The sequence below is a fragment of the Xenopus laevis genome, chromosome 9_10L (assembly GCF_017654675.1).
Source record: "Xenopus laevis strain J_2021 chromosome 9_10L, Xenopus_laevis_v10.1, whole genome shotgun sequence".
Lineage (NCBI taxonomy): Eukaryota > Metazoa > Chordata > Amphibia > Anura > Pipidae > Xenopus > Xenopus laevis.
Window position 1 is genome coordinate 118,867,570 of NC_054387.1, and position 22,794 is coordinate 118,890,363.

Sequence of the window (22,794 nt, forward strand, 5' to 3'; positions counted from 1 at the left end):
TATACTAACCAGTTATGAAGCTAGAAAAAAGCTTTTTTTCATTGAAAATAATGATGTATCAGAGATGGTTTGTTCAAAAGCTGTTAGGCCTACAAGGGGCAATCTTTCACAGAGAGGTTGGATGATGTTACCTTATTAGAAGAGTCATTTATGTACAGTGTATCACCCCAGATTGCTGTGCTTGGTACATTCATGCTTTACCAAATTATATGGGATGTGTTTATTGGTGCACCAGGGCAACACAGACTTTTTGTATATGAAGTAGGACAATGTAAGCTATGGCCCATCACTGCCATCAGTTGAGTAACACTTGCCTTCTTATCACACTGATGCCATCTTGTCCTACTCCCTGGATCTTATTGATCTTCATTTGGCCGACCATTTGTATCTTATTGTAAGCTCTTGTAGGAAAGCTTCTGGCATTAAGGTAAGCATGATGTCATGAACATTGATTATCTAAAAGCCTATTGTCTCTTCATGCCTTATGATGTGATGATCAAAGAAGGGGAACCAGTTACTTTATAGGTTCCCTGCAATTAGAGATTGTTTTTAGCTGGGGGGCTTACAGTATGCTTTGCCTAAATGGTTGTTACTACAAGCCCTGTGTTGTATATAGCCTGTAGGGCAAAGAGGGTCGTGAACTTTGGGAAGGGTTGATGGCTATATTATGGAAGAGTCTCAGACAGTGACTACCAGACTATGAGACATAGCTGAACCCATAGTCCAACAAACACTTGACAACCAACAAGGAGCAACACTCCAATCCCTAGGACAATGCACCTAGTGCTGCTGTTAGTTGCTCTCTGCAGCTCATGTCTGGCCTTCCCAACTAAGGTAAGTACACAACTATTCTCTGACAACAAATGGTATAGTGATATATCTAACATATATATCTAACATATATCTAACATATATATAATATCAATTTGTATGAACCGAGAATTTACTTATTCAACGGCTCAAAACAGAATTGCATTAGCCAGTACTTCATTACTTTTACATTTGTGATACATTCTCTAGATTCTCTGATATAAAGTTGTCCATCACCTTAAATGGGGATAATAGCAAAGGGCTGTGGCTGTGGGATAACAGGTACAGTAGGGAGAGATGGTGCCTATAGTAACAGTGGATAATAGTCTCTGGGAAGGGAGTGTGACTGTGGGATAGCAGGTATAGTAGGGAGAGATGGTGCCTTTAGTAACAGTGGATAATAGTCTCTGGGAAGGGAGTGTGACTGTGGGATAGCAGGTATAGTAGGGAGAGAGATTGTGCCTATAGTAACAGTGGGATAATAGTCTGTGGGAAGGGACTGTGGCTGTGGGATAGCAGGTATAGTAGGGAGAGATGGTGCCTATAGTAACAGTGGATAATAGTCTCTGGGAAGGGAGTGTGACTGTGGGATAGCAGGTATAGTAGGGAGAGATGGTGTCTATAGTAACAGTGGATAATAGTCTCTGGGAAGGGAGTGTGACTGTGGGATAGCAGGTATAGTAGGGAGAGATGGTGTCTATAGTAACAGTGGGATAATAGTCTCTGGGAAGGGACTGTGGCTGTGGGATAGCAGGTATAGTAGGGAGAGAGAGAGATTGTGCCTATAGTAACAGTGGGATAATAGTCTGTGGGAAGGGACTGTGGCTGTGGGATAGCAGGTATAGTAGGGAGAGAGATTGTGCCTATAGTAACAGTGGATAATAGTCTCTGGGAAGGGACTGTGGCTGTGGGATAGCAGGTATAGTAGGGAGAGATGGTGCCTATAGTAACAGTGGGATAATAGTCTCTGGGAAGGGAGTGTGACTGTGGGATAGCAGGTATAGTAGGGAGAGATGGTGCCTATAGTAACAGTGGGATAATAGTCTCTGGGAAGGGAGTGTGACTGTGGGATAGCAGGTATAGTAGGGAGAGATGGTGCCTATAGTAACAGTGGGATAATAGTCTCTGGGAAGGGAGTGTGGCTGTGGGATAGCAGGTATAGTAGGGAGAGATGGTGCCTATAGTAACAGTGGGATAATAGTCTCTGGGAAGGGAGTGTGGCTGTGGGATAGCAGGTATAGTAGGGAGAGATGGTGCCTATAGTAACAGTGGGATAATAGTCTCTGGGAAGGGACTGTGGCTGTGGGATAGCAGGTATAGTAGGGAGAGATGGTGCCTATAGTAACAGTGGGATAATAGTCTCTAGGAAAGGACTGTGACTGTGGGATAGCAGGTATAGTAGGGAGAGATGTTGCCTATAGTAACAGTGGAATAAAAGTCTCCGGAAAGGCAGTATGACTGTGGGAAAGCAGGTATAGTAGGGAGAGATGGTGCCTATAGTAACAGTGGTATAATAGTCTCTGGGAAGGGAATGTGACTGTGGGATAGCAGGTATAGTAGGGAGAGATGGTGCCTATAGTAACAGTGGGATAATAGTCTCTGGGAAGGGACTGTGACTGTGGGATAGCAGGTATAGTAGGGAGAGATGGTGCCTATAGTAACAGTGGGATAATAATCTCTGGGAAGGGAGTGTGACTGTGGGAAAGCAGGTATAGTAGGGAGAGATGGTGCCTATAGTAATAGTGGGATAAAAGTCTCTGGAAAGGGACTGTGACTGTGGGATAGCAGGTATAGTAGGGAGAGATGGTGCCTATAGTAACAGTGGGATAATAGTCTCTAGGAAGGGACTGTGGGATAGCAGGTATAGTAGGAAGAGATGGTGCCTATAGTAACAGTGGATAAAAGTCTCTGGGAAGGGACTGTGACTATGGGATAGCAGGTATAGTAGGGAGAGATGTGCCTATAGTAATAGTAACAGTGGGATAATAGTCTCTGGGAAGGGAGTGTGACTGTGGGATAGCAGGTATAGTAGGGAGAGATGGTGGCTATAGTAACAATGGGATAATAGTCTCTGGGAAGGGACTGTGGGATGGTAGTTATAGTAAGGAAAGATTGTGCCTATAGTAGCAGTGGGATAATAGTCTCTGGGAAGGGACTGTGGCTTTAGGATAGCAGGTATAGTAGGGAGAGATGGTGCCTATAGTAACAGTGGGACAATAGTCTCTGGGAAGGGACTGTGGGATAGCAGGTATAGTAGGGAGAAATTGTGCCTATAGTAACAGTGGGATAATAGTCTCTGGGAAGGGACTGTGGGATAGCAGGTATAGTAGGGAGATATTGTACCTATAGTAACAGTGAGACAATAGTCTCTGGGAAGGGACTGTGGGATAGCAGGTATAGTAGGGAGAGATGGTGCCTATAGTAACAGTGGGATAATAGTCTTTGGGAAGGGAGTGTGACTGTGGGATAGTAGGTATAGTAGGGAGAGATGGTGTCTATAGTAATAGTGGGATAATAGTCTCTGGGAAGGGAGTGTGACTGTGGGATAGCAGGTATAGTAGGGAGAGATGGTGTCTATAGTAACAGTGGATAATAGTCTCTGGGAAGGGAGTGTGACTGTGGGATAGCAGGTATAGTAGGGAGAGATGGTGCTTATAGTAACATGGGATAATAGTCTCTGAGAAGGGAGTGTGACTGTGGGATAGCAGGTATAGTAGGGAGAGATGGTGCTTTTGTTAGGAGACATGGCTTTGACTAATCTATGGCTTCCTGCACTTGGGTGAGTTTAAAAATTCACACTTCCTCCTGGTGGTAGAGTTTACACTGCAGTCACTATGACTTGAATTTCATTCTCCACATAATGGTAGTGTACAGAACAGAAACAGAAAATGAAGACAAATCAATTATTGTGGTAAAAATATAGGTGAACTCCCTGCTTTACTCTAACATCAATGTAGTTTCTCTAAAGTGGCCTTTGGAGAATGCTGGGAGTTGTGGTGCATAGCATATACAGTATAACAGTGTCATTAAAAACACTTTTGTCTTTTTCTCTGGCAGAACCCGGATGTGATACAGACAGAACCAACTGAGAGGAAACAAAGTAAGAATATAAAACCTCCCTCAACCCCAGTCCAGTAGCTCACAGCATATATAAAGCCATAGACTGGTTGCTTTATGAGAAATTCTATTTAAAAGGAATACTGTCATGGAAAAACATGTTTTTTTTTAATCAAAATGCCTCCGTTAATAGTGCTGCTCCAGTAGACTTCTGCACTGAAATTCGTTTTTATATTTAATTTTGAAATCTGACATGGGGCTACACATATTGTCAGTTTCCCAGGTGCACCCAGTCATGTAATTTGTGTCTGCAATAGGGCTGTCTCCTGCTGTCAGTAATTTGCACCCCATAAGGCCAATCAGAAAGCAGTGTAAAGACTTGGGAAACCTTCTGTCTATGGCTGGATTATTCTAAACTGTACCCTGGGATATGGTTACAAATATGCACATAGTGCAGTAATGGTGACATATATATATATATATATATATAAATATATATATATATATATATATATATATATACAGTGGTGTGAAAAACTATTTGCCCCCATGCTGATTTCTTATTCTTTTGCATGTTTGTCACACAAAATGTTTCTGATCATCAAACACATTTAACTATTAGTCAAAGATAACACAAGTAAACACAAAATGCAGTTTGTAAATGAGGGTTTTTATTATTTAGAGAGAAAAGAAATCCAAACCTGTGTGAAAAAGTAATTGCCCCCTGAACCTAATAACTGGTTGGGCCACCCTTAGCAGCAATAACTGCAATCAAGCATTTGCGATAACTTGCAGCGAGTCTTTTACAGCGCTCTGGAGGAATTTTGGCCCACTCATCTTTGCAGAATTGTTGTAATTCAGCTTTATTTGAGGGTTTTCTAGCATGAACCGCCTTTTTAAGGTCATGCCACAACATCTCAGTAGGATTGAGGTCAGGACTTTGACTAGGCCACTCCAAAGTCTTCATTTTGTTTTTCTTCAGCCATTCAGAGGTGGATTTGCTGGTGTGTTTTGGGTCATTGTCCTGCTGCAGCACCAAGATCGCTTCAGCTTGAGTTGACGAACAGATGGCCGGACATTCTCCTTCAGGATTTTTTGGTAGACAGTAGAATTCATGGTTCCATCTATCACAGCAAGTCTTCCAGGTCTTGAAGCAGCAAAACAACCCCAGACCATCACACTACCACCACCACCATATTTTACTGTTGGTATGATGTTCTTTTTCTGAAATGCTGTGTTACTTTTACGCCAGATGTAACGGGACGCGCACCTTCCAAAAAGTTCAACTTTTGTCTCGTCGGTCCACAAGGTATTTTCCCAAAAGTCTTGGCAATCATTGAGATGTTTTTTAGCAAAATTGAGACGAGCCTTAATGTTCTTTTTGCTTAAAAGTGGTTTGCGCCTTGGAAATGTGCCATGCAGGCTGTTTTTGCCCAGTCTCTTTCTTATGGTGGAGTCGTGAACACTGACCTTAATTGAGGCAAGTGAGGCCTGCAGTTCTTTAGATGTTGTCCTGGGGTCTTTTGTGGCCTCTCGGATGAGTTGTCTCTGCGCTCTTGGGCTCATTTTGGTCGGCCGGCCACTCCTGGGAAGGTTCACCACTGTTCCATGTTTTGGCCATTTGTGGATAATGGCTCTCACTGTGGTTCGCTGGAGTCCCAAAGCTTTAGAAATGGCTTTATAACCTTTGAAATTGAACTCAGGTGTGATAAACCACAGTTAAGTTATTTTTTAACAAGGGGGGCAATCACTTTTTCACACAGGCCCATGTAGATTTGGAGTTATTTTTCTCCCTTAATAACGTAAACCTTCATTTAAAAACTGCATTTTGTGTTCAATTATGTTATCTTTGACTAATAGTTAACGGTTTTTGATGAGCAGAAACATTTAAGTGTGACAAACATGCAAAAGAATAAGAAATCAGGAAGGGGGCAAATAGTTTTTCACACCACTGTATATATACAGGTATATATATAAAATAACATATTACATCTATGTTCTTTCTTAAAGCAGCCACAGCTGGGGAAGAAAAGAAGAGTGTATTTGAAAGACTCCATGAAGTCAACAAACATAGTAAGTGTGATTTCTCTATATTTTATTGCATAATGCTATTCATTGAGCATTATCATGTAACCAATCAGATCTTCTCAGTTGCCATATTGTTGGGTAGGGATGTCGCGGACTGTTCGCCCGCGAACTAATTCGCGCGAACATCGACTATTCGCGTTCGGCGAATGTTCGCGAACGTCGCGCGACGTTCGCCAATTTGGGTTCGCCTTAGCTGGCGCTTATTTTTGCCCTCTCACCCCAGACCAGCAGATACATGGCAGCCAATCAGGAAGCTCTCCCTCCTGGACCACCCCACACCCCCTGGACCACTCCCCTTCCATATATAAACTGAAGCCCTGCAGCGTTTTTTCATTCTGCCTGTGTGTGCTTGGAAGAGCTAGTGTAGGGAGAGAGCTGTTAGTGATTTGAGGGACAGTTGATAGTAACTTTGCTGGCTAGTAATCTACTTGATACTGCTCTGTATTGTAGGGACAGAACTCTGCAGGGATTTGAGGGACATTTTAGGTTAGGTAGCTTTGCTGGCTAGTAATCTACCTTCTACTGCAGTGCTCTGTATGTAGCTGCTGTGGGCAGCTGTCCTGCTGCTGATCTCTCATCTGCATCTGTTCTTCAAACAACTGCCACCTAGCTGTCTAAATATCAATAATAATACCGTCTCCAGAAACACCACCCGAGTGACGTTTTTCAAGCAGCAATAATATATTCCGTATCCAACGGCTGTAGTGTATACGTTGACCTTGCAGGCATTATTTGCCCAGTCTTTAACCAAGTGCCACCTAGCTGTGTGAGCTTTTTCACATTCCGTGTCCAGAAACATCACCTGAGTGACGTAGTGTGATTTCTGCCCTTTACAGCACAAAACGCAGCGCTGTGTCAACAATGGATTTTTCAGATACATTTTTGCCCTTGATCCCCCTCTGGCATGCCACTGTCCAGGTCGTTGCACCCTTTAAACAACTTTAAAATCATTTTTCTGGCCAGAAATGTCTTTTCTAGCTTTTAAAATTCGCCTTCCCATTGAAGTCTATGGGGTTCGCGACGTTCGCGAACTATTCGCATGTTTTGTCGCAAGTTCGCGAATATGTTCGCGAACATTTTTTCCGCCGTTCGCTACATCCCTATTGTTGGGTTTAGGTGCCATCTTTTATTTATTTTAGGCACCAGGTGTTCATAGTGTCTAGGAAGAGAAATTGAGCAAGAAATAGAGCTAAATAAGTACAAAATAGACATGTCAGTATGATTTTACATTCACTTAATTGGTTCCTAGGGTCTAGGCCCCTAGCAACCAGGTACTGGACTGAATGCCATACTGAATGAGAAGTTAGAGACGGGCAGAATATAGGACCATTTAGGTCGATACATTCTAAAACATGCTACAAATTATTTTAAAATGAACTTCCCCTTTCATAGGCAGAAATAATAGCAATATTTATATGATTTATTCTCTTGTTTTATCCTGTAGCTCCAACTTTGACTGGAAAATACATCATCAGCCAGCTGGATATTGCCTCTAGTGTGAGCAGAAGTTTCAACTTTTGCCCCCAGGGAATTTGCCTGTGGCCTATATCCTCAGATGGACTTGTGCGCATCCCCTATGTTATTTCTGCTGATTACAGTAAGTGGACGGGGATAATATCTGCTTCTTGTTAATACCCACAATTCTCTGTAAAATATGATGGGAAATATGTTATATTCTGATCATTGGTCTGCACACCTCAAACTTTCAGCAGGCCTAAAATAGATCTGGATCTGTCTTTAGTATTGACCTATATAAGAGTAGAGCCATAGGGCTTATCCTCTAATGCTTGGTGCACAAGGGGCCACCATCAGGACTGAAAAAGGGGACAGGATTTCCAGACTAATTGGCCAAGTTTGGAAGATTGGGTAGTGGGACTGGCATGGTCAGGTGGGTGTCCCATGGTTCATTATCGCCTCCCTGTACCAACACCTGCCTGGGCCATGAGGTCAAATGTGCCCATGTCCTACCTATCTGCTGCCTTTTCCCTTGCAAGCTCAAGCTGCACCCATTTGCAATCAATCTAACAATCCTGAGTTTCTGGCTTCTCATTTGTCTCTAGTCCTCGCAGCCTGTGCCATTTGAGAAAGCCAAAAGGAAGTGGTTGGCAACGCTTCCCTCACTAGATGAAGATCATTGAGAAGAGGTTATGGATAACCTATATGCCTTCCTAATCTCCCTAAGGATGGGGTCCCCAACCTTTTTAACCACATTCAAATGTAAAAAGAGTTGGGGAGCAATACAAGCATGAAAAAGTCCCTTGGGTGCCTATTAAGGCCTATGATTCGCTATTTGGTAGCCACTACGTGGACTGGCAGCCTACAAGAGGCTCTACTTGGCACTATACTAAGCACCTGCTTTGAAGACCCTGAGAGCAACGTCCAAGGGGTTGGAGAGCAACATGTTGCTCACGAGCTACTGGTTGGGGATCACTGACCTGAGGGATAAAACGGTTCAATTTAAGATGATCCACCAAATATACATCACACCCCAGAGGCACAAGGTCATGGGTAAATCAGAATGAACTAAATGTGCAAAATTTGGTACATGGGACGCAGGGTTCCTCCACTTAATCTTGGAATGCCTTAGATTTATATCATACTGGAAGGAGGTAACTCGATATAGTAACGAATATCTGTCCCTCTCTGGGATCAGAACTCCGAAAATCTTCTTACTAGGTGTAATAGATGAGTTAGTGCCCCTACAAAAAACTAGAACACTGTTACGCTCTATAATGTAAAAAAAGCTGGTAATTATGAAATGGATGAGCCCCAACGCTCCCACACCCAGTGGATTGGCTTAATAAATGCTACCTTGCCTCTAATCAAGCTGACCTATAATGCTCGGGGGAACTCCTAACAAGTTTGAGAGAATATGGAATCCATGGCTGATGCCATCCCCCAAATGTCACTACCAGATAACTAAACCTTAAGTACAAATTGACATACAATGAGATCATTTGTGACCTTGTGCTCTTTGACGTCACTGATGATATGTAAACAACTGTACCCAGTCTTTTCTGTAAGTGTCAAGTACGATTGTTATTTTGTGTATTTTGTGTTGAGGGCACAGACGATGGCAAATGAGTCTTACATCTTTATATAAGCATGTCATGTGATATGTAACATCGTATGCCCCTAAGAGATCTTGTCATATGATAGGGGTTTCCAAGATTTCAACCAGTGTTTTCTTTCCTCCCCCTAGCACCATATGAACAAGCCCTGTTTGAAGCATCTTTCAAAGACTTTGCGGACGAAACTTGCATCCGTCTTGTGCCGCGCACATCAGAAACCAACTACTTGAGCTTTGAGTCTTTGAATGGGTAGGTACCGACCTTCTTACAATTAAGGTACAGTAGTAGCCAATCAGAGATTAGGGAGTGACTGGTCTGGCAATCAATATGGCCCATTACTCGTTTGTGAATGGCCCCTGGGGTCAATTTATTATGCCAAACACACCCAACCAGCGGTACATGCACATTGCTAATGCCCTGGACCCTTCCCACTGGACTAATTGAAGGCTGGTGTGTGTCACCTATTTTCTCCTTGTTGGAGCACAAACCACATTTTTCTAGCTGCTATGCCTATGTCACACACTTGAGCAGTCTGGGAGGCCCGGACTGGCAATCTGTGGTTCTGGCAAATGCCAGAGGGGCTGCCATAAGATACCATAGAAAGTCACTATTTAGTGGGCTGGTGGAGAGCTGATTGGGCCTCTCTGTACTTGGAATGGCAGGGCCTATTTTGACTCCCAGTCCAGACCTGGCTGGGACAGTAGCTAACAGCGTCTAACTAAAGCCTTTATTCACGGAGTCCCTTCCCCTCACCCCCGATTCCACTAAGGTGAAATCCATAACCTAGGTGGGGATGTATTCTGGTCTTGTGCTGTCATAGACCCTCTTGTGTGCTATATACAATATAAAAACAACCTTTAATATAGGGCCCTGGGTCCTTCTAAGGCCACTTACTCTACATCAGGCTCCCCCATAGGTGGAGAAAGACTAAAAGGACAGAACAATGTCCAAAATGTGAATGGAGACAGACTCATAGTGTAACTGCTCCTGCCTGAAATCCATTCTGATGGTGATTGCCGTGGCTCCTAAAACTTATATTGGGTCAAATTAAGTATATTACTTACTCTGCTCGCACTTACGCCTCCAAAAAGCTTATCAAGCTCTAAGAGGAAGTCCGATGGCTTTCAGAAACTTTTTACCAAGACACTCTCCCAAGATGGCGGCAGCGATGGAGATGCTGCATTTTCTGACTTGCCTACACATTTGTGGCAATGGGTTGTGGATCCTGTGGAGCCAATGCTTCAGACACTTATGTCAGTGATCATCAAATCTAAAGCAACTATCTCCGCAAAGCAGAGCTGGAACTAGGGGTAGGCAGAACAAGCACAACTAGGGAGCAAAGGTAAAGGGGTGCAAGGCACCTACCTCTTCTCCCACCTTCCCCTAGTTCGGGGCCTTGTGTCCCCCAATTTGACAGGTCATATATTGTTGCCACAATCATTGGGATGCGAATGTGCACTTCAAGTGCGGGCACGTTTATTCACTAGGGGGGAGGTGATGTAGCCAGCCTGGTTGCCTAGGTTGCCCAGTTGGCTTGGCCGCAAAATTGGCTGACCAACACAATAGTCACTACTATAGTTAAAGAAATACAAGTGGATTTGTCAATTTTGCACAAGATATGCAGGTCATGCAGGAGAGGACAGTGGAATCAGAGCGCCGAATAAATACTTGACAAGATGACCTAACTGCAAAACTACCAAATTGTCTTACTGCTGATTTAGAGAATAGGCAGATCCAACCTTCTCATCATAGGCCTCCGGAAGGCAAACATGTCGATGCCTACATAGAAACCTGGTTGAAAGACAATTTTGGGGTAAAAACGTTTTCTCCCTATTTTGCAGTTGAAAGGGTTCATCCGGTTCCCACATAAAAAACACTAACTGGGGCCCCACCAAGACCATAAATTCTTAAACTACTTAATTTTAAGGACAGAGACTCCACCCTTAAAGCTGCTAGACTGAAAGGTGAAATTTACTACGGCAATGCTTAAGTGTTACTATACCCAGATTTCTCCACTGCAGTACAGAAAAGGCATAGTAATGAAGCCTTAAAATTAAATGTGCAATGGTATTTCCAGCTTAACTTCGTATGATTGATGGTGATTCACTCCTATTTTTTGTGCGACCTTAATTGTTTATACAGTGGTTGGAAGCCAGACCAATTGCTCGCAGTTCTCATAGTTATATACTATAGTTTATTGATTGGTTATTCTGATTGAATTATGTTAATAACGGATGAATTATGTGACATTAATTAATTTAATTATAAAGGTTAAGGGGGGGAAACTCTTTGATTTGGTACAATGCTGGTTTTCTAGATGCCTCACTGACTTGCATTCAATAAGTATTCTACATCTTGTTTCTATTATGGGCAGGAGATGGTAATTTAGATTTTAGAAACTGCTCACTATCTACTATCTCGGGAGGAGCCCTCAGCTACTCAGATGCCTCCAGGTCTTTTCCAAGGTTTTGGACGGAAGGCAACAGTTCAGGGAATAGACGAAAAGTGTAGTCAGGCAGTAAATACCAGTTTTCGGGATATTCAGGCAGGCAAAAGTTAAAACTGAAATCAAAACAGACAGGGACAAGTTAGACCTAACAACAGGCCGAGTTTGGCCTCAAAGCCCTTTTAAATATTCGGATTTCACGCCAAATGAATGGAGGCGCTTCGGGCATCTCCGCCGGCCCGCTAGACCACCAGGGTGAGATGTTACAATACTATGCAGCTATTTATACTTGTGAGTCACTTGTTAGAGATTGTTTTACTTCGATTGACCTCGAAACTGGAATGTTATCTTCAGGGCCAACTTTAGAATATGTTAGGCCCCACACAACAAAAAACCCATTGGTGGTGTGGCTCCCTACAAGTTAAAAAAAAAAACATTGGTGGCCAGGGACTGGTACAAGTAAAAAAAAACCCTTGGTGGCCAGTCTGCCCAAGTTTAAAAAAAAAATCAGTGGCCAGGTCCCCCCAAGTTAAAAAAAAAAAGATTGCCCAAAGGTTTTAAAAAATAATAATAATTGGTGTTCGCCATGGCTCGGCTCCAACTTTGGCGCAACTCGGCTCCTACTTTGGCGCAAATCGGCTCCTTCTTCAGCACAACTTGGGTCCTACTTCCGTGGAACACGGCTCAACTCAGCTCCTACTTCAGCGGGGGCCCAGTCATGCTGCATTTCCGGGATTAGCTTTGCCCCCCTTGAACTTCTGAAGTAGGAGCTGAGTTGAGCCGAAGTAGGAGCCGAGCAGCGAAACTCGGCTCCTTCTTTGGTGCAACTCGGCTCCTACTTCTGCTTAACTCAGCTCAACTCAGCTCCTACTTCAGCAGTTCAAGGAGGGCCCAGCTAATCCAGGAAATGCAGCACGGCCAGGCCCCCCTTAACATATAGAAGCCATCAGGGCCCAGGACAATTGTCCCCCCAGTACCCCCTGATGGCGGCCCTGGCAGGGGAGCTTCGCCAATGAGGCTAGTTGAGGCTCAAAAATGCCGCTCCTGAAACTTTAATTCAGCTCTTCTATTGCAGAGAGCGCAATTAGGCTCTCTGCCTCGTGGCAACTGCTGCTGCCTCAGGTGTTGGAGACACCAGGATCACCACTGGGCCCTGGGTATCTAACTTGATTCTGCAAGTTCGAGTCCCGCAACCTGAAAACTCGAATTGAGTTAGTTGGAGGAAAAAAACCTTGAATCGATCAAATACAGTTCTCGGTTCGAGTTTTCAGCCCTCCGAAAAAACTCGAACATCAAGCAGTCTGTTAGCCTCTTCCAATGGTTCCAGGAACCTCTGCCATTGACTTCTACAGAACCTTGGCAGGTTTTAGGTGGTGTATTTTTGCATTCGAGCAGTTTCCAGGTCGAAAATTTGAGTTTCTTTTCGAAAAAAACGATTTGAGGTTTTTTTTAACCCGAAATTTGAGTTTTGACCAAAAAGTACAATTCGAATACTCAAATTATTTGTGGAAAAAAACAACTTGAATCTTAATAAATCTGCCCCATAGCTTTGTGTTGCATTTCTGCTTAAAAACAAGATACAATGTACAGTAAAGTAAAAAATTTGGGGGGAAATATAATTCTAGACGAGTTAAAGTCGCTTTTGTGATTGTAAAGAGAGATGTCCTGCCAATCACAGCCTGTATTTGGTATGACTTTTTTCATGCTTGTGTTGCTCCCCGACTCTTTTTACATTTGAATGTGGCTCACGGGTAAAAAAAAGTTGGGGTCCCCTGAAGTAGACCATAGTGGATGAAGACCCAGGAACCTATTGTTCCGATCATTGCTCAACATGTGAAACACTCTGCAATAATATTTAACTAAAAGAAGAATATCTTCTGGTGCCTTTGATTTCAGATGCTGGTCCCCAATAGGAAGAGTTGGGGGTGCACAGACTGTCTCCCTGCAGAGATCTGGGTGCATGTGGGCATCGGTCATTGAACATGAGATTATGCACTCCCTTGGGCTTCATCACGAGCATGTGAGGAATGACCGGGATAAATACGTCAGTGTTCAATGGAACAATATCTCACCTGGTAGGTTCTATAGGGTTCTATGGGGCCACCTCCCACCGCCGCAGGGTGAACTTGCCTTTAATTCTTGTTTTTTTCTGCTTTAACATCAGAAATACAGTTTGTTTTTATAATCAGGTATGGGATCCATTATCTGTAAACCCTTTACCCAGAAAGCTCTAAATTACGCCATTTTCCATAGACCCCATTTTAATCAAATAATTCACATTTTTAAAAAAGTATTTCCTTTTTCTCTGTATTAACAAAACAGTGCCTTGTACTTGATCCCAACCAAGTAATAACGAATCCATATTAGGGCAAAAACAATCTTATAGGGTTTAACTAACTTCTAGTGTGATATAGAGAGTGATATTCTGAGACAATTTACAATTGGTTTTAATTTTTTATTATTTGTGGTTCTTGAGTTATTTAGCTTTTCATTCAGCAGCTCTCCAGTTTGCAGGAACCATTGTAAATGTAAATGAGCCTTTCAGTAAAAAGTGTCCATGTCTGGAGTACCCAAAGTAAGTGTAAGTGTAGGCATGAGGAGTACATGCAAATTGCTTACAGAACGTGCCCAGGTCTGGGCCCCACCACTACAAAGTGCCACTACTAATCACTCAACCAATCACTCAACCATTCTTCTTTGTCCACGGCAGGATATCAAGGGAATTTCCAGATGACTTCTACCAACAACATGATTCTGACAAAGTATGATTATGAATCTCTCATGCATTACTCAAGGTAAGTGTTGCGCTGATAACTATCTAATGTCAGATATCAGAATTGACACTTAGCTCACATGTTCTACTACTAAGGGTCAGTACTAGACAAAAGGGCTCCTAAGGCATTGCAGGACTTCTAGGGTCATAACAAGTGAGTACAGTCCAGTGTTTACCAATGGGCTAGTTATTCACAGAATTTAGGGTTGTATTGGTCTGCCAGAGTAACAGAGGATCTCGTAGTGGACCCTAATCTGGGAGAATTCCCATTAGCCCTTTCTTATTTCCACCATAAGCCTATGTATCCTGTATCCCATGTGGCATCTTTGGATGTCTGGTTCTCTGGTTGGCCATAGTAGGCACTGTCTGACTATACCAGACATATCAACTCCTCCATAATTGTCGTCAGTCTCCCTGATTTAAGCATTGGTCCCCCAGTTTCCTGCAGTAAAATACATCAGTCTTTCGCTGTCAGTAATTTGTTCCAAAACCTAACCTGCCTGCTCCATTGAAATGACTTAGAATCATTGACTAAAGTCCTCGTCCTAGGTAGTGGAGGAGCAGGGAGCATGGCAGGGGCGGAGTGGTGGCTGGACAGGGGTGTGACAGTCACTGCCAAGATGCCTTGTGAATCCGATTATCATAAAATTGTCACCCAAAGAAGGCAGCAATGCTTCTGAGCAGTCACCATAAAAATCTCTTGTAGGGTCTGCAGGGCTGGGCTCAAGGTGGACGGCCCCAGATAATATAATACTGATTTTCTTTTATCAACAGAACTGCATTCTCAATCGATGGCTTCCTCCCAACCCTTGTTGCCGTACCAGACCCAAATATCCCATTAGGAAATGGATATATGATGAGTGATCTGGACATTATGAAACTCAATACTCTGTATAAATGTGGTAAGAACTGTGGATCCCAACAAATCCTAAGCATGGGGGTGCCCCATACACAGGCAGATGTCTTTCAAGTCAGTCCCTCCTTGGTGTCAAGGCCCAACAATCGTTCTGTTTGGACGAAAAAAATAGAAGATAAATTTACGAATAATTTAAATATCAATGAAGCATTGCATATAGGACTGCATCAGGGGGAATTCAAAGACATCTTTAAATGTCATTTTGGCATACATGTCCATAATGTCAGACAGTCAGACAAGCCCACCATCAGTTATTTTTTATCAGATACTTAACTGATTATTTTGATTGTAATTAATTTATTAATATTAATGGAAGCTGTACCTTATTTTTTGTGCAAATCCCCCCCAATTAAGTCTCTTGTCCAATGGTTCACACTAGAGCATTAGATAATACGTATTTACAAAACAAAATTAACAGATTTAATAGAATTAAAGGGACAGTATACACCTACTGTATATGCACTTTTTTTCAGCCTGTGGCAATCCCTGGCATTTGGCAATCATAATGCCTCTTGTGTCAGACTGTTGCATCTGATCTGGTTTAAGGAATGAAATGAATAGTAGAAACAAATTTTCTGATTTTGTATCTCTTCAACAGCACAGCCGAAACCAAATCAGATTTCTCAAGAAGAAATAAAAGTGCAAGACAAGCCGTCCCTCACCACAATGGCCAGACCAACCACCACCACTCCCACAGCCACCACTAGCACTCCCAAGACCACCATTACCACAACCACTACTAATCCAACAACCACCACAACCATCACAACTAACACTAATACCAATCTAAATGCACTTTTATCTAATGGTAAGCTTTGTGCAATTTCATATTACTATAAGGATGTGTATATTATATAGCACGAGTCGGAAACGTTCATTGGAAAAGGGGATACTCTATATTTTGGCATGAATGTGGCGGAGGCTGAATAAAAAAATGGATAGCATGATTGGGTAGTGCACATGGAAACCTGCTGTAAAAGAGACCCATGTTTGCTTGTAAGGTGACCAGTGTCAGAGAACCTCATCTGTTCTTGTTTTTGCAGTTTGTGGAGGAACTTTAAGTGGACCATCTGGTGTCATCACATCACCTAACTATCCTAATAATTATCCCAAAAATGCCTACTGCCACTGGAACATCACCACCACCTCACAGGTAAGACCACACCTAGGTGAGGTTTCGAAAAAGATAACCAAGCGGAAATAATGCATAATCCGAGAAATCAAATCATATGCAGTCTGGTTCTTGGTTCTGGTTCTTATTTCATGGTATCATTAAGTGTGAAGAAGACTTCAGGCAAATATAAAAATCCAGGAATGATTTCTCTGAATATGTAATAAAACAAAACTTGGAAATGTGAATTCTTGCCCCAAAGACCCCAGGTTTTAAAAGCAAATATGGCTTTTGTAGGTTACAGGCTCTCCAAGAGTTAAAAAAAACAACCCAATTTGTCAACTCCTTCTCCTGCCCGTTTTCTTCTCTAAGCCCTCCTTGGCGCAAACATTTTGCAGGTTTTCTTTAAGCTTTTTTCTTTTTTTTTTCAGTTTACTATCACATTCACAGGCATGGACGTGGAAGATATTCCATACTGTATATGGGACAGTGTAAAGGTGTACAATGGTCCAATCATAAACAATGCATTCCTTATTGGAACTTACTGTGGTAAAAACCTACCCTCACCGATCACATTCTACAATATGTCAGTGCAGATTGTGTTTGCCAGCGATGCTATTGTAGAAAGGAAAGGATTCAGCCTGGAGTACCATACAGGTGAGGCTTAGATTACTAGTTCTACTGATTTTCCTCTAGTTTGGACAGGTGTGGCCCTTCAAATGATTGTTATGACCCACAGCCTGCTCATGGGAGTCACTGAAATATTGTATGACACCATTGGCTCACAAACTGTGGGACTTGGCTTTCTAGGGAGGTCCCAAGCAGTAAATGGGATGGTCTGGCATGAAGCCCAGTTAGGGTGAGATTTGAGGTTGAATGCTTATTAACAAGCTTGGATAGTACTGGAAGAATGACTATACAACCATCTATAACTGTGTTAAGAGCTAAGGTAGAGCCAGGCTAAATGTTTGCTTCTGAGGGGTGGTCTGAAGGTTCTAGATCAGCGATCCCCAGCCAGTGACAACCCCTTTGGATGTTGCTTCCAGTAGCCTCAAGCAGGTCCTTATTTTTTAACTATTTGATTGACAGCAAGTTTACTTGCATAAAAACCAGGTGTACTGCCAAACAGAGCCTCCTGTAGGCTGCCTGACCACCTAGAGCAGTGATCCCCAACCAGTAGCTCATGTTGCTTTCCAACCCCTTGGATGTTGCTCCCAGTGGCCTCAAAGCAGATGCTTGTTTTTGAATTCCTGGTCTAGGTGAATTCCTGCATTTAGTTGAAGTAGAACCATGTGATCATATGCTGATATTGTGCTTCTTTGTATGTTTTGCGTCCAATCTTGTATTATTGTCTTGCAGTGTAAAAACACATATGAAGATTATGAGATGACACAAACAATCAAGCTCGCAAATGAAACAAGAAGCCTTAAGTGGTTCCATTCGTTGGAGGCCATAACAATATACCTAACATTCCTCAACTCTGATCACTTAAAGGGAAACTCCCTTTTGAACAACACTCTTATTTATTAAATGAGGATAAAAAATATTAAAGAGGAACACAACCCAAAAATTATTTTCATTGCATAAGCAAGGAAAAATCAAGATAGATATTTCCTTCAATAGCAACTACATTTACTAATAACTTTTAAATCTGTGAAAACATATAATATATTGGGAAGTTGCTTAGAATTAAATATTATTTCACTGGCAAAAAAAAAATACAGGTTTTGGGTGGCGTTCATCTTTAACAGTGACCATTTTATGTCCTGTATTGATGAGTATGAATAACACATTATAAATGCATTTTGATGGCTCTGTGAGCTATGTAATTCCCAATTTCTGTCCTGTGCTGAATATTCGTTGGAGATAAATCGACTGATAAATATTAACACTGTTATGCAGCAAAAGGCAACAGAGAACTGTAGAACAATGTTATTGTGAATAAAAAAATAACTTATAAACAATTTTAATTTAGCTGAATTGATTTGTGATCACTGTGTTTGTTTAATGACATTATAACCCATAAAGCACATGGACATGGTCATTGATTGGGGGCTTTTTGAGCGTTCTGTGAGTGGTGAATATCTGTAGGGACATATTGTTACCCGACAAGAGATTTAAAACTTCACAGACTTAAGTTGGCCGTATGTGCTTAGGTATAGCTTCTCTCCTCTTCCTGCAGTTTTGGGGCTCTTGATCCATAGGAACAGAATAATGGATGGTGGACCTATGATTTCAGCCAGTCTGTGAACTAGAAGGGACACATTTTTGGTTAAAAAATGGAAAAGTGGCATAACTAGATGATACTGTGCAACACAGCAAATTAACTCCTCAAGTTTAACCTATTTGACCAATATATGTTGAAAATGCTCATTAATTAGAGCCTCATGGGCCCCCCCTGTTCTTCCTGGGACCCCCTGCAGCCACAGTGTCTGCTGCACTGCCTCTGTAGTTAAGCCCCTGAAATATTGTCTTTTTGCCGCCCTTGCTAGTCTGCCAAACATTGCTGTCTGAGGCAAGGTTCTCGCTTTGGGGCAGATTTACTAAAGGGCGAAGTGGGCCTCTCTATCGAAAATCCGCCGAAATGGCAATTCGCAGGGACATTGGCAATTTACTAAGAGGCAAAAAGAGGACAATTTGCTAGCAAAAAAGCTCAGTGCTAGATAAGTTTTGTTCCGTTTCCGAAATTTTCACCTAAGCGAACGATCTTTACTCCTCAAATTCATCAAAGTGTGAATACTTTATACTTTTTGCTAGAGTCTGTTTTGCAGGTTTATACCTGGTGAATTGATAAGATGAAGCTACATTCTCAACATTATTATGTCAGTGACATCATATCCTGTATCAAAGAGTTATAAAAAAAAATGACAAAACGCTGGAGTTTTTTCATATTTTAAAGTGGGATTATGTTTACAAGATGTAACTGTTAAATATAGGTGTTTTACATTTTTTAACCATTTAAAGTTCATGCTACAATTGTTTTAGGTTGTCTTTATTTTGTCTTTATTTTGCTTCCTCGACATTTTTAATAATAAGTGGCCACAATTTCACCAACACTCACTAATAAAGACATATATATGACCTCTATGTACCCGCCATATTTAAATTAATTTAAGCGTAAGCATAACTCCCAACATTTTGGAAATAAAAAGAGGGACAAAAAAATTTGCCGCGCATAGCCCCTAATTACCATGTTCATTTTACAAAATTTGGCAGATTATGAAAGTTTGAACATATTTCTGTGTTTTTTTCCAGTTATTACAGTTTTGCTAATGAAGATGAATTGCCCTTTAAGCTATGAGTCTAACTTTTCCAAAGGGACCTCATGATCTAAATTGTTACAATGACTTATTTGCGTATCTCAAAATTGTTACAAAGTATCTTATTTGCACCCGTTAGCTGTTCTGGGCTCTCTGCCAAAAGCCAATTAAGTTAGAAACTTTGTTTCTTTTTCTGGCTGTTCAGTGCAGAGAAAGTTGGGACGTTCCAGTACAAATGTGGAACTGCGGGTTGAGCTGTCAAAAGCGGGACTGTCTTGCTGAAAATGGGACAGTTGATTAACAAGTTTTAGAAATATCCCTGCTGAAGAATTTTCGCTGCCAAAACACCGGCGTTCATCTGCCGAGAGGAAACTTTGCATTTTGATGAATACACGTATTCGCTGTGAATTAATGTCTGATGAATTTGCGCAAATCGTTCAGAAGCAAAAATTATGCCTAAGCAAATCTGCAACTTTGTGTCTTGACAGCAGAAGTGCTGCACCTATAGACTAACATACAGAAAAACTATTGTATCTGATTGTATACAGCCCAGAGCCATCTTGCCATCACCAACTAATAGAATTAATTTAACCCAAATAAATATTGCCTGGCCCTGTCAACTCTCCCCAAACTGTCAGCAACTATGCCAGTGTCTGTGCATAAAATTTGTACCTTTAACATTTGTTCATCTACATATTGTGACCCAGGGGGTATTTTGACTGCTTATACGAAATAGAAAACAAGTGAAGCTCACCGAATGTGTTTGTCGGCTTTTCCCACGGGGTATCCTGTGTCTGATATCCCAATTAAGTCAATATGCAGAGGTATAAGTAGAGATACACAACATGTTTCGGTCTGCACCAAGGGTTGCCACCCAGCCGGTATTTAACCGGCACATCCGGAAAAAGGCCGGTGCCGGTGTTTAAAAAATACTGTCAATTACACGGCCGGTAAAATTCTAAGGGGGAGAAACGGCCATTTAGTTTTTAGCAGCTTCGATGCTCCCTCCTCCCTCCCTGCTCAAAATCCCCATCTATGCGGACTGCGGAGCCTTGGAAGTCATGGCGCTTATGTGACGTTGTGACGTCACAATCTCAAGTGATGAAATTTGTGGGCGGCGTGACTGGCGTCTTTAAAGACGCAAGTGCAGGGGGAGCGTGTGGACATAAACAGAAGAGCAGGGTATTGTGCGGTCACATGCGGACTGCCTGGCAAACTGACAGCTCAGCACAACAGTGACTGTGGACAGTGGAAGTGTCTGGACTGCGGGCTGTGTTAGGAACTGTTTGGCAGTATGCATTTAGCTATGTGTGGAATGGACAGCGTTAGTTACTGAAGCCTCAAGCCTGCCAGAGCAAAAGTGACTGTGGAAGGTGTAGAGATTCTGGACTGCAGACTGTTGTGCGGGATTGGGGGTGGGGCTTTGGGCGGGGCCAAGTCGGTATTTTTTTCTAGAAAAGGTGGTAACCCTAGCTGCACCCTTTGTCAAATGGTGCAGCCAGGCCCGGTTTTTTGGCGAGGCCACATAGGCCCGGGCCTAGGGCGGCTAAAATGTAGGCGCAACCCTGCCCCCACAATGTTCCCGTGATTTAAATTGCGATCGATGTCGCTTCACGCAGCCGACGCTAGGACCATGTAGTGCCGGCTGCGGCAGGGGGGGCGTGCGCAACAGAAGAAGTCGGCGCTTGGACAATGCGGCCTTGTGGCGCCGCGATTTGAAATTCGGCCCTTGGTGCAGCCCAAAACATGTTGTGTATCTCTACTCCCCAATAAAGAACTTTTGCAGTCCAGTTGCTGCCTTGGATTTATCCCACACCTTTATACCTCTGCGTATTTTGACTGCTATTTGCCACATAAACTGTTTGTATTGGCCTTGCTGGTAGGGTTGCCACCTGTCCGGTATTTTACAGGCCTGGCCGGTAAAAATGGTGGTTGATCCCAATGTTATTAATAGGGAAAAAAGATAAATATATAGGAAGGCCGGTATTTTTTTCCAGAAAAGGTGGCAACCCTACTTGCTGGGCAGCGTGTGTCACTGAAAGAGTGTGCCATTAGCAGTGTTTTATAAGCTTCTCTATGGGAAGCAGTGACCAATGATTAATGAATACCAAGGTGTATAAGCCACTGAGTTTCTCCCTGAGGGACCAATGCCATCAAACCAAAGCCTGTGCCATAGGCCTAAAATTTGCCTCAGCAGCCATTTCCTGGTCACAAGCCCCTCCCACTCCCATAACAGGAAGCCAGACGGTTTAGATTTCATTACTTCACATTTCCTATCACTGTTTATGTTCTGAACTACACATAAAATAACATAATAAGGGATGCTTGAATCAACTTGATTTTATTGATGAGAAATGTATATAAAGCAGACATGAAAATGAAAGGACTTTTGAATAACATGGTATTGCTAGCAAGCTATTTCCATCTAAAAAATAAAACATTTATTATTATTTCAACAACTATTACCCTGTTGAAACATCACAAAGCAGAACTGGGAACTAAAGTGAGTTCCAAAGGTGCAACCATTAATAAATTCACAGCAAGTGAAGAAAGAATCAAAGGAACAGACCTCCATGGGATGTTAAAGGAGTTGTTAACCTCTAAATCAACTTTTAGTATGATGTAGAGAATGATATTCTGAGACAATTTGTAATTGGTCTTCATTTTTTATTATATGTCGTTTTCGAGTTATTTCATTTTTATTCCGCAGCTCTCTGGTCAGCAATTGCTGCAATCTGGTTGCTAGGGTTCAAATTAACTTAGCAACCATGCACGGATTTGAATAAGAGACTAGAATATGAACAGAAGAGCGCCGGAATATATAATTTGACTAATAAAATGCAGCAATAACAATGTATTTGTAGCCTTAAAGGACTTTTTTTAGATGGGGTCTGTGACCCCCATTTGAAAGCTGGAAAGAGTCAGAAGAAGAAAAAAAAACAACTATAAAAAGAAGACACGAAGGGCAATTGAAAAGTTGCTCAGAACTGGTCATTCTATAACAAGGGTGTCCAACCTTTTGGCTTCCCTGGGCCACATTCGAAGAAGAAAAATGTTCTGGGGCCACACATGAAATACATGGTTGAATTCATGACTTATCCTACAGACCTACACAGTGAATTTAAGTAAATAATTGTGAGATCATTATGGAATAAATATTGGATGGACCACAAATCCCTACTTCCAAATTTATATTCTCAAAGGCAAGGCGTCAGGCCAGAGTAAAACAGAAAAATATCTGTACCTGTAAAAACACTGTGCA

At 42.2% G+C, this 22,794-nt stretch overlaps 1 protein-coding gene across 2 annotated transcripts; it reads left to right on the forward strand.

Annotated features, from left to right (window-relative positions):
* The first annotated feature begins 705 nt into the window (after positions 1-705).
* Positions 706-17,991, forward strand: XB5949052.L (high choriolytic enzyme 2 L homeolog). Of its 2 annotated transcripts, NM_001114785.1 has the most exon segments (12): positions 706-834; positions 3,868-3,910; positions 5,878-5,940; positions 7,400-7,552; positions 9,158-9,275; positions 13,369-13,547; positions 14,183-14,267; positions 15,020-15,147; positions 15,760-15,969; positions 16,205-16,314; positions 16,704-16,929; positions 17,632-17,991. In NM_001114785.1, coding segments are annotated over 12 exon segments (1,380 nt in total). In that variant the 5' UTR covers positions 706-774; the 3' UTR covers positions 17,637-17,991.
* Positions 17,992-22,794: the final 4,803 nt, after the last annotated feature.

What these genes read in the sequence shown, in the direction of transcription:
- XB5949052.L (XM_041575430.1), top strand. Translation starts at nt 775, where the DNA reads ATGCACCTAGTGCTGCTGTTAGTTGCTCTCTGCAGCTCATGTCTGGCC. An exon ending in AGCTTTGAGTCTTTGAATGG is followed by an intron (nt 9,276 to 13,368) that starts GTAGGTACCGAC and finishes CTTTGATTTCAG; the next exon opens with ATGCTGGTCCCCAATAGGAA. An exon ending in ATGGAACAATATCTCACCTG is followed by an intron (nt 13,548 to 14,182) that starts GTAGGTTCTATA and finishes TGTCCACGGCAG; the next exon opens with GATATCAAGGGAATTTCCAG.